Here is a 12185-nt window from a genome sequence, read left to right as displayed (position 1 = left end):
ACTTTGATCAGATGAAAGCCGTCCTTCATGAAATAAGCAGGACTTCGATCAGATGAAAGCCCTCCTATATGAAATAAGCAGGACTTTGATCAGATGAAAGCCGGCCTATATGAAATAAGCAGGACTTTGATCAGATGAAAGCCGGCCTACATGAACTAAGCAGGACTTTGATCAGATGAAAGCCATCCTATATGAAATAAGCAGTACTTTGATCAGATGAAAGCCATCCTACATGAAATAAGCAGGACTTGAATACAGTAAATACGGGTTGAGCTTGCGGTCTGGCGACGTGAAGCCGCCGTTGTCGCTGGCCTGGCGGCGGTAGTACCTGCGCAGGGCCGGGCTGCCGGGGTGACACTGCCTCACGTGCAGGAAGTACTCGTCGGGCCGGCTGGAGGTGAAGCCACAGTCCTCACACACAAAGATCTTGGAGCGCCGCTGACGGTAGGCGTACTGCTGCTGGACCCCGTGGATCTTCCTCATGTGGGACTCCAGGGAGCAGCGCTGGGTGAAGGCCTTCTCACACAGCTCACACTTGTAGGGACGGATACCTGCAGCAGGAGGAGAGGAAGCACGTGTGGTTTCCCTGTGTGGCGCTGCTGCATTCATACATGCAATTATCTCTAGGTGCAACGGGGTCAAAACCTGACCTCTGACCTTCCAGTCCAGCAATCAAGATGGATAACATATATGTGTGTTCTTTTTTCAAACTATCAAGAAAGGTTTCTGACACAAAAACAGATTTTCCATTTGTTTTAACAAGCATTAAAGGAAACAAACGTTTTCACCTCATCTCTATATTCATACAGTAAAGGTGCTACCTCGTGGCTGGTGGTACATTTCTTAGGTAAAGTTAACTTCCCTTTATGCTAACTTCATTTAAATAGGGCTCGGGTTAGGGTTAGCTCTAACCCTAACCGTTTATAAAGCACATTACAACAATCTTGTCTTTATTCGAATGAGAGCGCCCCCTAGTGGTGCAGCATTGCAGTTCTTTTAAACAGCGGGTCAACAGAGCGCCCCCTAGTGGTGAAACACTATAGTTCTTTTAAACAGCGGGTCAACAGAGCGCCCCCTAGTGGTGAAACACTATAGTTCTTTTAAACAGCGGGTCAACAGAGCGCCCCCTAGTGGTGAAACACTATAGTTCTTTTAATCAGCGGGTCAACAGAGCGCCCCCTAATGGTGAAACATTACAGTTCTTTCATTCTTTGACCCACACACACACACACACACACACACACACACACACACACAGACTCGTGTAGTTTGTGTCTAGTAGACTGGATCTCCTTGTTAGATTAAGTTTGCTCCTTTGATGTGTTGGTCTGTGAAATAATTAATGACATAATGCATTTTTGTTAATAAACACCTGTTAGCTGAATTGAATGATTCCTGGTGATTATCGTGTATTGATTGTGACATTTGCTGGTTGCAACAGTGTGTTTGGATCTCACACCTAATCTTTTATTTAATATTTTGTAAAGAAATATTCACTAACTTGACTAAATTCTTTAAACTGAGTTTGACTATATGTTTATTTCCACATTCATCAGGGGTTCCCATAATTATTAAAGAATTAAAGACACACTCATTTCAATTAATGACACTGAGTAACGAAACATTTTTTTGTAAATTGTCTGTTTTTTCAACTGATTCAGGACAAATTTTTGGCTGTTGACCAGTTTAATATTAGTTAAGAAATTATTTTTAATGATGTATTAACTTTAATGTATTACTCATTTATAACACTGAGTTTAATTCATATAATCATTTCTTCATTTATTACTTTCAGTAATCTACTACTTACAGTAATTTAATGATAATGACCAAACGTCAATCCCAACAACAGTCCAACTCCTCGATATGTTCATGTTTCATTCATTTCTGTTTCCATCTGTTAGAAACAAGCTGGATTTTCTCTATGGAGAGAGTCACGTCCTTCAGCTGGTTTAGACTCTTTACTGTGACACCCTGAACCCCCTGAAGCTGAGTCACGTCCTTCAGCTGGTCTGCAGGACCACATTTCATTGAATTCCTGTATGGACACTGGACTTACGTCTTCCTGGTCTCATGTCCACAGGGTGAGTCAGTAATGATGTCCTGTCTGGACACTGGACTTACGTCTTCCTGGTCTCATGTCCACAGGGTGAGTCAGTAATGATGTCCTGTAGGGACACTGGACTTACGTCTTCCTGGTCTCATGTCCACAGGGTGAGTCAGTACTGATGTCCTGTAGGGACACTGGACTTACGTCTTCCTGGTCTCATGTCCACAGGGTGAGTCAGTAATTATGTCCTGTATGGACACTGGACGTACGTCTTCCTGGTCTCATGTCCACAGGGTGAGTCAGTACTGATGGAGAGACGCTGCACTGAGCTGTATGAAGATGGATAAGACTGAACTGTGACCAGGCGTTGAAGCAACAGTCACCCTTTCTTGTCTTTGCACTTTGCAGGGTCGTCCTGCTGCTTGTGTCCCAGGCTGTGGTGGAAAGTGTCCACATGTCTGACCTGTGTGTGTTCGCATGTGCCTCTTCAGGTCAAAGGTATCGTTGAATCCTTTGCCACAAAAGCGACAAGGGTGTCTCTTCACCAGGCTGTGGCACTTGAGGTGGCGCGTTAGCATGCGCTGCAAGGGGAAGATCTTGTGGCACACCGAGCAGACGAAGTCTCCTGAGACCGGGGACGGGCGGGGTCGAGGCTGGAGGGACAGACACAAGAGACAGGAAGCACGATTATCTTCCCGTTACTCGTCTTCTTCTTCGCTGACCTCATCACCCTGAACACAAAGACCAAAAAACGTGTCCACCTAGAGCGGTAGAATGCCCGGGCCCCCCCCCCGCGACCCCTCAATTTTAAACCACACCTTCGACACACACATGGCACCACCTCTTCAAAACACAAATACACACCTCCACATGCATCCAACTCCCCACAGGGTGGGTCCTATCCTCTCTTCTCCTCCTCCTCTCTCCTCCTCTCCTCTCCTCTCTTCTCCTCTCCTCTCTTCTCCTCTCTTCTCCTCCTCCTCTCCTCTCCTCTCCTCTCTTCTCCTCTCCTCTCCTCTCTCCTCCTCTCCTCTCTTCTCCTCCTCCTCTCCTCTCTCCTCCTCTCCTCTCCTCTCCTCTCCTCTCTTCTCCTCTCCTCTACTCTCCTCTCTTCTACTCTCCTCTCTTCTCCTCTCCTCTCCTCTCTTCTCCTCCTCCTCTCCTCTCCTCTCCTCCCTTCTCCTCTCCTCTCCTCTCTTCTCCTCTCCTCTATTCTCCTCCTCTCCTCTCCTCTCCTCTCTCCTCTTCTCCTCTCCTCTCTTCTCCTCTCCTCTCCTCTCTTCTCCTCTCCTCTCCTCTCTTCTCCTCCTCCTCTCCTCTCCTCTCCTCTCTCCTCCTCTCCTCTCCTCCCTTCTCCTCTCCTCTCCTCTCTTCTCCTCTCCTCTCTTCTCCTCTCCTCTCCTCTCCTCTCCTCTCCTCTCCTCTCCTCTCCTCTCCTCTCCTCTCCTCTCCTCTCCTCTCCTCTCTCCTCTTCTACTCTCCTCTCTTCTCCTCTCCTCTCCTCTCTCCTCCTCTCCTCTCCTCTCTTCTCCTCTCCTCTCCTCTCTTCTCCTCCTCTCCTCTCCTCTCCTCTCCTCTCTCCTCTTCTCCTCTCCTCTCCTCTCCTCTCTTCTCCTCCTCTCCTCTCCTCTCTCCTCTTCTCCTCTCCTCTCTTCTCCTCTCCTCTCCTCTCTTCTCCTCTCCTCTCCTCTCTTCTCCTCCTCCTCTCCTCTCCTCTCTCCTCCTCTCCTCTCCTCCCTTCTCCTCTCCTCTCCTCTCCTCTCTTCTCCTCTCCTCTCCTCTCTTCTCCTCCTCTCCTCTCCTCTCCTCTCCTCTCTCCTCTTCTCCTCTCCTCTCTTCTCCTCTCCTCTCCTCTCTTCTACTCCTCTCCTCTCCTCTCTCCTCTTCTCCTCTCCTCTCTTCTCCTCTCCTCTCTTCTCCTCTCCTCTCCTCTCTTCTCCTCCTCCTCTCCTCTCCTCTCTCCTCTTCTCCTCTCCTCTCTTCTCCTCTCCTCTCCTCTCTTCTCCTCTCCTCTCCTCTCTTCTCCTCCTCCTCTCCTCTCCTCTCTCCTCCTCTCCTCTCCTCTCTTCTCCTCCTCCTCTCCTCTCCTCTCTCCTCCTCTCCTCTCCTCCCTTCTCCTCTCCTCTCCTCTCCTCTCTTCTCCTCTCCTCTCCTCTCCTCTCCTCTCTCCTCTCTCCTCTTCTCCTCTCCTCTCTTCTCCTCTCCTCTCCTCTCTTCTCCACAGTCACAAACAAACCTGCTGCTCATGTGGATGTTGGGCTTTTCTCTTTTCTCTATAAAAGCAAATTGGAATGACTGTAATGTATTTTAAAATGTCTTTCTTTCAATTAAAAAGCACATTTCTGTTTGAGTGAATTGAAAAATAACTATGACAGAGATAGTTGATGGAAGGGTGAATTCGAAGAGATGGACAGAAGTAATAATGGAAGGGTGAATTAGAAGTGACAGAGTTAATAATCAGACTCCCCTTGTCTTCATGTCAACATCTGGCAGAGACACCAGAACAAATCAGAAGTGACTTTAAGTCAATCATTAAAACCATTAAACCATTAAAACGTCTCTCTTTTCGTTTTGCCAGTGGATGTAATTGGAAGTGTTCATTTCTGTGACCACACGGTGGCGCAGTTTGCGCCCTCAGCTCACAGCGACACCTGGGTTCAACTTTCCTGTGGGGACTTGTGAGGAGAACTGGTGACGCTCAATTGCCTCCAGGTGTGAATGTGAGTGTGTGTGTGGCTGTGTGTCTATATGTGTTTGGCCTGTGACAGACTGGCCACCTGCCCAGGTGAACCTGCCCTCACCTGCCCAGGTGAACCTGCCCAGGTGAACCTTCCCTCACCTGCCCAGGTGAACCTGCCCTCACCTGCCCAGGTGAACCTGCCCTCACCTGCTCAGGTGAACCTGCCCTCACCTGCCCAGGTGAACCTGCCCTCACCTACTCAGGTGAACCTGCCCAGGTGAACCTTCCCTCACCTGCCCACCTGCCCTCACCTACTCAGGTGAACCTGTCCAGGTGAACCTGCCCTCACCTGCCCAGGTGAACCTGCCCTCACCTGCCCTCACCTGCCCAGGTGAACCTGCCCTCACCTACTCAGGTGAACCTGCCCAGGCGAACCTGCCCTCACCTGCCCAGGTGAACCTGCCCTCACCTGCCCAGGTGAACCTGCCCTCACCTGCCCAGGTGAACCTGCCCTCACCTACTCAGGTGAACCTGCCCAGGTGAACCTGCCCTCACCTGCCCAGGTGAACCTGCCCTCACCTGCCCAGGTGAACCTGCCCTCACCTGCCCAGGTGAACCTGCCCTCACCTGCTCAGGTGAACCTGCCCTCACCTGCCCAGGTGAACCTGCCCTCACCTACTCAGGTGAACCTGCCCAGGTGAACCTTCCCTCACCTGCCCAGGTGAACCTGCCCTCACCTACTCAGGTGAACCTGTCCAGGTGAACCTGCCCTCACCTGCCCAGGTGAACCTGCCCTCACATACTCAGGTGAACCTGTCCAGGTGAATCTGCCCTCACCTGCCCAGGTGAACCTGCCCTGACCTACTCAGGTGAACCTGTCCAGGTGAACCTGCCCTCACCTGCCCAGGTGAACCTGCCCTCACCTACTCAGGTGAACCTGCCCAGGTGAACCTTCCCTCACCGGTCCAGCTGCCGAGGTAGCTTAGCATATTAGCATGTGAGATAAGACCGGATTCCAGGTCAGTGACACCTGGGAAGCATCCTCTGTGATTTTCAGGTAGAGAGCAGGCATTAGCCCAGCATGCTAGTTACCATGCTAGCAGTTTGTGCAATCGAGCTGATATTTGGGGAATGGCCTACAGGTAGGGTCACAGATCGCTCACTAATTGGCTGGGTTCCGTGCACTTTCGCCCCCACCCTAGGATTAGAGCTACAGGACCAAACCTATAGTAGATAGTGGGGGTGTCGGTCGGCAGCAGGTGGCAGGAACAACAAGATTTCCTTCGGAATTTTTTAGTTATTATTTTCAACTGTGATTCACTTTGGCCAATCTTAGCTGTTGTGTTAAATGTGCTATACAAATAAAGTTGGATTGGATTGGATTGGAACTCTTTAAGATGGTACTCGTTCTCCCGCTGCCAAGTCTCTGTGAGGAACATCAAATCCAGTTTCTCCTTGGCGGAAAGATCAGAGAGGAAACAGCTGGTTCCCAATGGAGCATGTTTAGCAGGGCGATCCTGGTGGAACACAGGTGTGTTGGGACCGGCACGTTCTTCCACAGCCGGATATGATGGTCCACTGGACAGGGAACCAGGACCAGGACACGCTGGCAGGATATAGGATTACAAACATGCTGGGTTGGAAAGACCCGGTCCGAGATACTCCTGATGGGCGATGACACGCAGGCCCCGCCCCTGTCAGGCTCTCCAACAGGAACCCACCTGGAGCACCGCTCAGTCCCGGGAGCCCTGGACCCGCTTGGCCAGGTTCAAGATCCTTGGAATGTCCACTTCCGGACTGGAATCCTGCCGCCGCCTACTCCTGTGTCAGCGCCCTGCTAGCAGCAGGTGCTCCGCCCATGACGCATGGCGCTCCAGGTTTGGAGAGGAAAAGTGTGGTACAACCCAGGTACAACCCAATCTTCCATCGCTGCCTCAACAGCAAGTGACCATCACATTGACTGGTTGCTGAGACACCGCTATTTGTCAAAAGGGTTGAAACAACAAAGTATAGTACGAGAAAAATCACAGAACGAGAGCAGAGAGGCAGCAGAAAGTTGGCCAGACGCAAGCGCCATCGTCTGGCGAGACCCATAGAAGCCATGTTAGCTCATAACAAGCTAACATTAGATTAAAGGAAATGTACATAAACTGCTGTGTAACGATATTGGTTTTCTACAAATCAGGATCAATAAGAGCTGACTGAATGAAGACAATCATCCCATGAATGTGATAGTTTGCCAGATAAAAAGGTCTCACCTTGGTTCCACTGACCAGGGCCAATGTGCTGGGGGGGTAGAAGGAGGTCCTGAGCACCAGAGTGGACCAGTCTGGTTCAGGGTCACTGCCTGCTCCTCCTGCTGCTGCCACAGGGACTGGCATTAAGAATCCTGCTCCTGGTCCTGGTTGTGAAGTGGAGGCCGGCTGTTCAGCATCTGAACTGCAGGACATTTGATTTTCACCTGCTAAAAGTAAAGTTGCAGCTTCCAGTTAATGAACAGATCAAATAGTCAAATGACTGCACTCAACAACAAATACTTCCACCAGGCCAGCTTGTGGTGATGTGCCAGTAAATCAGGTGGCACCCTTCTGCTGCTGCATACTCCCAAAAGAACAAGATGAAAGTTGGCTTGCTGACACAACCAGCAACAAATCCTTTGGCCTTCGTCAGGACATATGATCTGACCGGCCTGAGTGATGCGTCTTCTGGAGAAGGACTTGGCCTTGAAGGTCAATTCCGACTCCAGAAACAGCAGCAGAAACTTGACACACGTTTTGAGCAAACAAATAACGTAATTGTCTTTGTTCAGCTCTGTCTGTCAAAAGACCAACTGTGCCCCTTGACTGGGCCGAAGTTTGTTCTGCTGGTTCTGCAAACTCTGTGTAATTGGCTCAGATTGGTCTTGTTTACATCTGCATTTTGCCACAAGTCCATGACAGGGCGCTGCATTTTGTATTTACACAAATGCCCCTGCCAATGACTATCAGTCATATTTTATTGTGTTTAGCATGTAGCCTCGCTGTTGTGTGAGCTCTGAAAACCATTAGCATGTAGCATGTAGCCTCACTACTGTGTGAGCTCGGAAAACCACTAGCATGTAGCATGTAGCCTCACTACTGTGTGAGCTCGGAAAACCATTAGCATGTAGTATGTAGCCTCACTACTGTGTGAGCTCTGAAAACCGTTAGCATGTAGCTTGTAGCCTCGCTGTTGTGTGAGCTCTGAAAACCATTAGCATGTAGCATGTAGCCTCACTACTGTGTGAGCTCTGAAAACCATTAGCATGTAGTATGTAGCCTTGCTGTTGTGTGAGCTCTGAAAACCATTAGCATGTAGTGTGTAGCCTCGCTGTTGTGTGAGCTCTGAAAACCATTAGCATGTAGTATGTAGCCTTGCTGTTGTGTGAGCTCTGAAAACCATTAGCATGTAGTATGTAGCCTTGCTGTTATGTGAGCTCTGAAAACCATTAGCATGTAGTATGTAGCCTCGCTGTTGTGTGAGCTCTGAAAACCTTTAGCATGTAGTATGTAGCCTCACTACTGTGTGAGCTCTGAAAACCGTTAGCTTGTAGCATGTAGCCTCACTGTTGTGTGAGCTCTGAAAACCTTTAGCTTGTATCATGTAGCCTCGCTGTTGTGTGAGCTCTGAAAACCATTAGCATGTAGTATGTAGCCTCACTACTGTGTGAGCTCTGAAAACCATTAGCATGTAGCTTGTAGCCTCGCTGTTGTGTGAGCTCTGAAAACCTTTAGCATGTAGTATGTAGCCTCACTACTGTGTGAGCTCTGAAAACCGTTAGCTTGTAGCATGTAGCCTCGCTGTTGTGTGAGCTCTGAAAACCATTAGCATGTAGTATGTAGCCTCACTACTGTGTGAGCTCTGAAAACCATTAGCATGTAGTATGTAGCCTTGCTGTTGTGTGAGCTCTGAAAACCATTAGCATGTAGTATGTAGCCTCGCTGTTGTGTGAGCTCTGAAAACCATTAGCATGTAGTATGTAGCCTTGCTGTTGTGTGAGCTCTGAAAACCATTAGCATGTAGTATGTAGCCTCGCTGTTGTGTGAGCTCTGAAAACCATTAGCATGTAGTATGTAGCCTCACTACTGTGTGAGCTCTGAAAACCATTAGCATGTAGTATGTAGCCTTGCTGTTGTGTGAGCTCTGAAAACCATTAGCATGTAGTGTGTAGCCTCGCTGTTGTGTGAGCTCTGAAAACCATTAGCATGTAGTATGTAGCCTTGCTGTTGTGTGAGCTCTGAAAACCATTAGCATGTAGTATGTAGCCTTGCTGTTATGTGAGCTCTGAAAACCATTAGCATGTAGTATGTAGCCTCGCTGTTGTGTGAGCTCTGAAAACCTTTAGCATGTAGTATGTAGCCTCACTACTGTGTGAGCTCTGAAAACCGTTAGCTTGTAGCATGTAGCCTCACTGTTGTGTGAGCTCTGAAAACCTTTAGCTTGTAGTATGTAGCCTCACTACTGTGTGAGCTCTGAAAACCGTTAGCTTGTAGCATGTAGCCTCACTGTTGTGTGAGCTCTGAAAACCTTTAGCTTGTAGTATGTAGCCTCACTACTGTGTGAGCTCTGAAAACCGTTAGCTTGTAGCATGTAGCCTCACTGTTGTGTGAGCTCTGAAAACCTTTAGCTTGTATCATGTAGCCTCGCTGTTGTGTGAGCTCTGAAAACCAATAGCATGTAGCCTCGCCCAGTGTGAGCCCTGACGCTGGGTAGCATGTACCATGTAGCATTAGAGTTTCCTTGACGCCGCTGACCGCGTCATTCAGGACTGTCAGCTCCTGCAGTTAAAACCATTAAAACCAGAGCAAAATGGCGGCTTGGATACAAACTTTGTCTTTTATTTCAGAAACAGTTCAGCAAAATGTATCTGAAAACATCTGAAGCAAGAAATAAGCTGTGCAGTTAAAATGCAGCTTCACAGAAGTGTGCCCAAAATGAGGGGGCGTGGCTTGTGGTGAGGGGCGTGGCCTACACGTTTCCCAGCGCCTTCTTGGAGTATGAAAATCCTGGCGAACAAGATTTTATCGTTCTGCTGCCTTTGCGTGTGTGTGTGTGTGTGTGTGTGTGTGTGTGTGTGTGTGTGTGTGTGTGTGTGTGTGTGTGTGTGTATGTGTGTGTGTGTGTGTGTGTGTGTGTGTGTGTGTGTGTGTGTGTGTGTGTGTGTGTGTGTGTGTGTGTGTGTGTGTGTGAGTTACCTTCTGTCCACTGGTGATGTTCTGGTTCCTTCCACTGCCATGCGCCACAAGGACCAGGTTTCTTCTTGACGAGGAAAGACCTCGGCATCCTCTCACTCTTTCCTCTGACGTCCCTTCGCTTAATGACCCAGTGAGATCTGAACTGGTTGTATGAAACTAGATCCCAGCTTCCTTAATGACCCAGTGAGATCTGAACTGGTTGTATGAAACTAGATCCCAGCTTCCTTAATGACCCAGTGAGATCTGAACTGGTTGTATAAGAGGATATCTCACCTTCCTTAATGACCCAGTGAGATCTGCTCCGGCTGTATAACAGGAGATCCCAGCTTCCTTTCTGCCATCACACCCAGAACAGGACTGGAAATCACAGTGCTGGTTTTGGTCAGGCGGTGGGAGTGTATGGCGGTGGCAGTGTATGGCTGCAGTGCAGGATGGGCAGGCCTGGGACTGGGACACCTGTGTGAAGGCGTGCGTGAGCCACTTTTAACTGGTCCTCCTCTGGTTTTGCATGTCAGGTAGTGAGAATCCGGGCGCTCCAAATTCAAGTGACTCCTTAGCATGCAAATGTTGGAGGTGGACCAACCCTGGCCTCAGACAAAGGCCACGGTCTGAGTAACAGGAGCAGCACAAAGAGCCACAGCCTTAACTGCTAGGTAAATCAGCCTTTTCTCTTGCTGCTGGACTTTGTGTTGCAGTTGTTTGGAGGGATTACTGGCGTCTAACAACACAAAGACCAGTCACAATCTGAACCGTGCCACTGGCAGCACGCCGACTTTAGACCACATGAGGTGATGCTGTGGACTCCAGTGTGGTTCAGGGTCCCTCCAACCCTCAATCCTCAGCACGTCTGAACACAAATGATGCTTTTGAGGTTCAGTCCTATTTCTAAACCCGTAACACCTCCCGGGACTTTCCCAGACCGACTGCAAACCAAACACTCTGAAAGTGTCTGGTTCCCAGCAGGATGTGTCCAAGAGCACAATCAGCACAGAGCTGATCTTCTTGTACTGTTCTGAGCACAATCAACACAGAGCTGATCTTCTTGTACTGTTCTGAGCACGGCAACACAGAGCTGATCTTCTTGTACTGTTCTGAGCACGGCAACACAGAGCTGATCTTCTTGTACTGTTCTGAGCACAATCAGCACAGAGCTGATCTTACTGTACTGTTCTGAGCACAATCAGCACAGAGCTGATCTTCTTGTACTGTTCTGAGCACGGCAACACAGAGCTGATCTTCTTGTACTGTTCTGAGCACAATCAGCACAGAGCTGATCTGACTGTACTGTTCTGAGCACAATCAGCACAGAGCTGATCTTCTTGTACTGTTCTGAGCACGGCAACACAGAGCTGATCTTCTTGTACTGTTCTGAGCACGGCAACACAGAGCTGATCTTACTGTACTGTTCTGAGCACAATCAGCACAGAGCTGATCTTCTTGTACTGTTCTGAGCACGGCAACACAGAGCTGATCTTACTGTACTGTTCTGAGCACAATCAGCACAGAGCTGATCTTCTTGTACTGTTCTGAGCACGGCAACACAGAGCTGATCTTCTTGTACTGTTCTGAGCACGGCAACACAGAGCTGATCTTACTGTACTGTTCTGAGCACAATCAGCACAGAGCTGATCTTCTTGTACTGTTCTGAGCACGGCAACACAGAGCTGATCTTACTGTACTGTTCTGAGCACAATCAGCACAGAGCTGATCTTCTTGTACTGTTCTGAGCACGGCAACACAGAGCTGATCTTACTGTACTGTTCTGAGCACAATCAGCACAGAGCTGATCTTACTGTACTGTTCTGAGCACGGCAACACAGAGCTGATCTTCTTGTACTGTTCTGAGCACGGCAACACAGAGCTGATCTTCTTGTACTGTTCTGAGCACGGCAACACAGAGCTGATCTTACTGTACTGTTCTGAGCACGGCAACACAGAGCTGATCTTCTTGTACTGTTCTGAGCACGGCAACACAGAGCTGATCTTACTGTACTGTTCTGAGCACGGCAACACAGAGCTGATCTTACTGTACTGTTCTGAGCACGGCAACACAGAGCTGATCTTCTTGTACTGTTCTGAGCACGGCAACACAGAGCTGATCTTACTGTACTGTTCTGAGCACGGCAACACAGAGCTGATCTTACTGTACTGTTCTGAGCACGGCAACACAGAGCTGATCTTACTGTACTGTTCTGAGCACAATCAGCACAGAGCTGATCTTACTGTACTGTTCTGAGCACGG

The 12185-nt window shown here is 49.0% G+C and overlaps 1 protein-coding gene across 1 annotated transcript; it reads right to left on the bottom strand.

The window, feature by feature from the left end:
• Nucleotides 1–228: 228 nt before the first annotated feature.
• LOC308139624 (putative transcription factor ovo-like protein 3) lies at nt 229–10031 on the bottom strand (the record flags this gene model as incomplete). The annotated part of the gene is made up of 4 exons (XM_080509088.1): nt 229–551; nt 2514–2703; nt 6989–7089; nt 9944–10031. 4 exons carry the CDS (start codon nt 10029–10031, stop codon nt 229–231), a joined length of 702 nt encoding a protein of 233 aa, XP_080365214.1.
• Nucleotides 10032–12185: the final 2154 nt, after the last annotated feature.

Source organism: Blennius ocellaris (genome assembly GCF_963422515.1).
Source record: "Blennius ocellaris genome assembly, chromosome: 14".
Classification (NCBI taxonomy): Eukaryota; Metazoa; Chordata; class Actinopteri; order Blenniiformes; family Blenniidae; genus Blennius; species Blennius ocellaris.
This window is presented reverse-complemented; position numbering and strand designations above follow the sequence as displayed.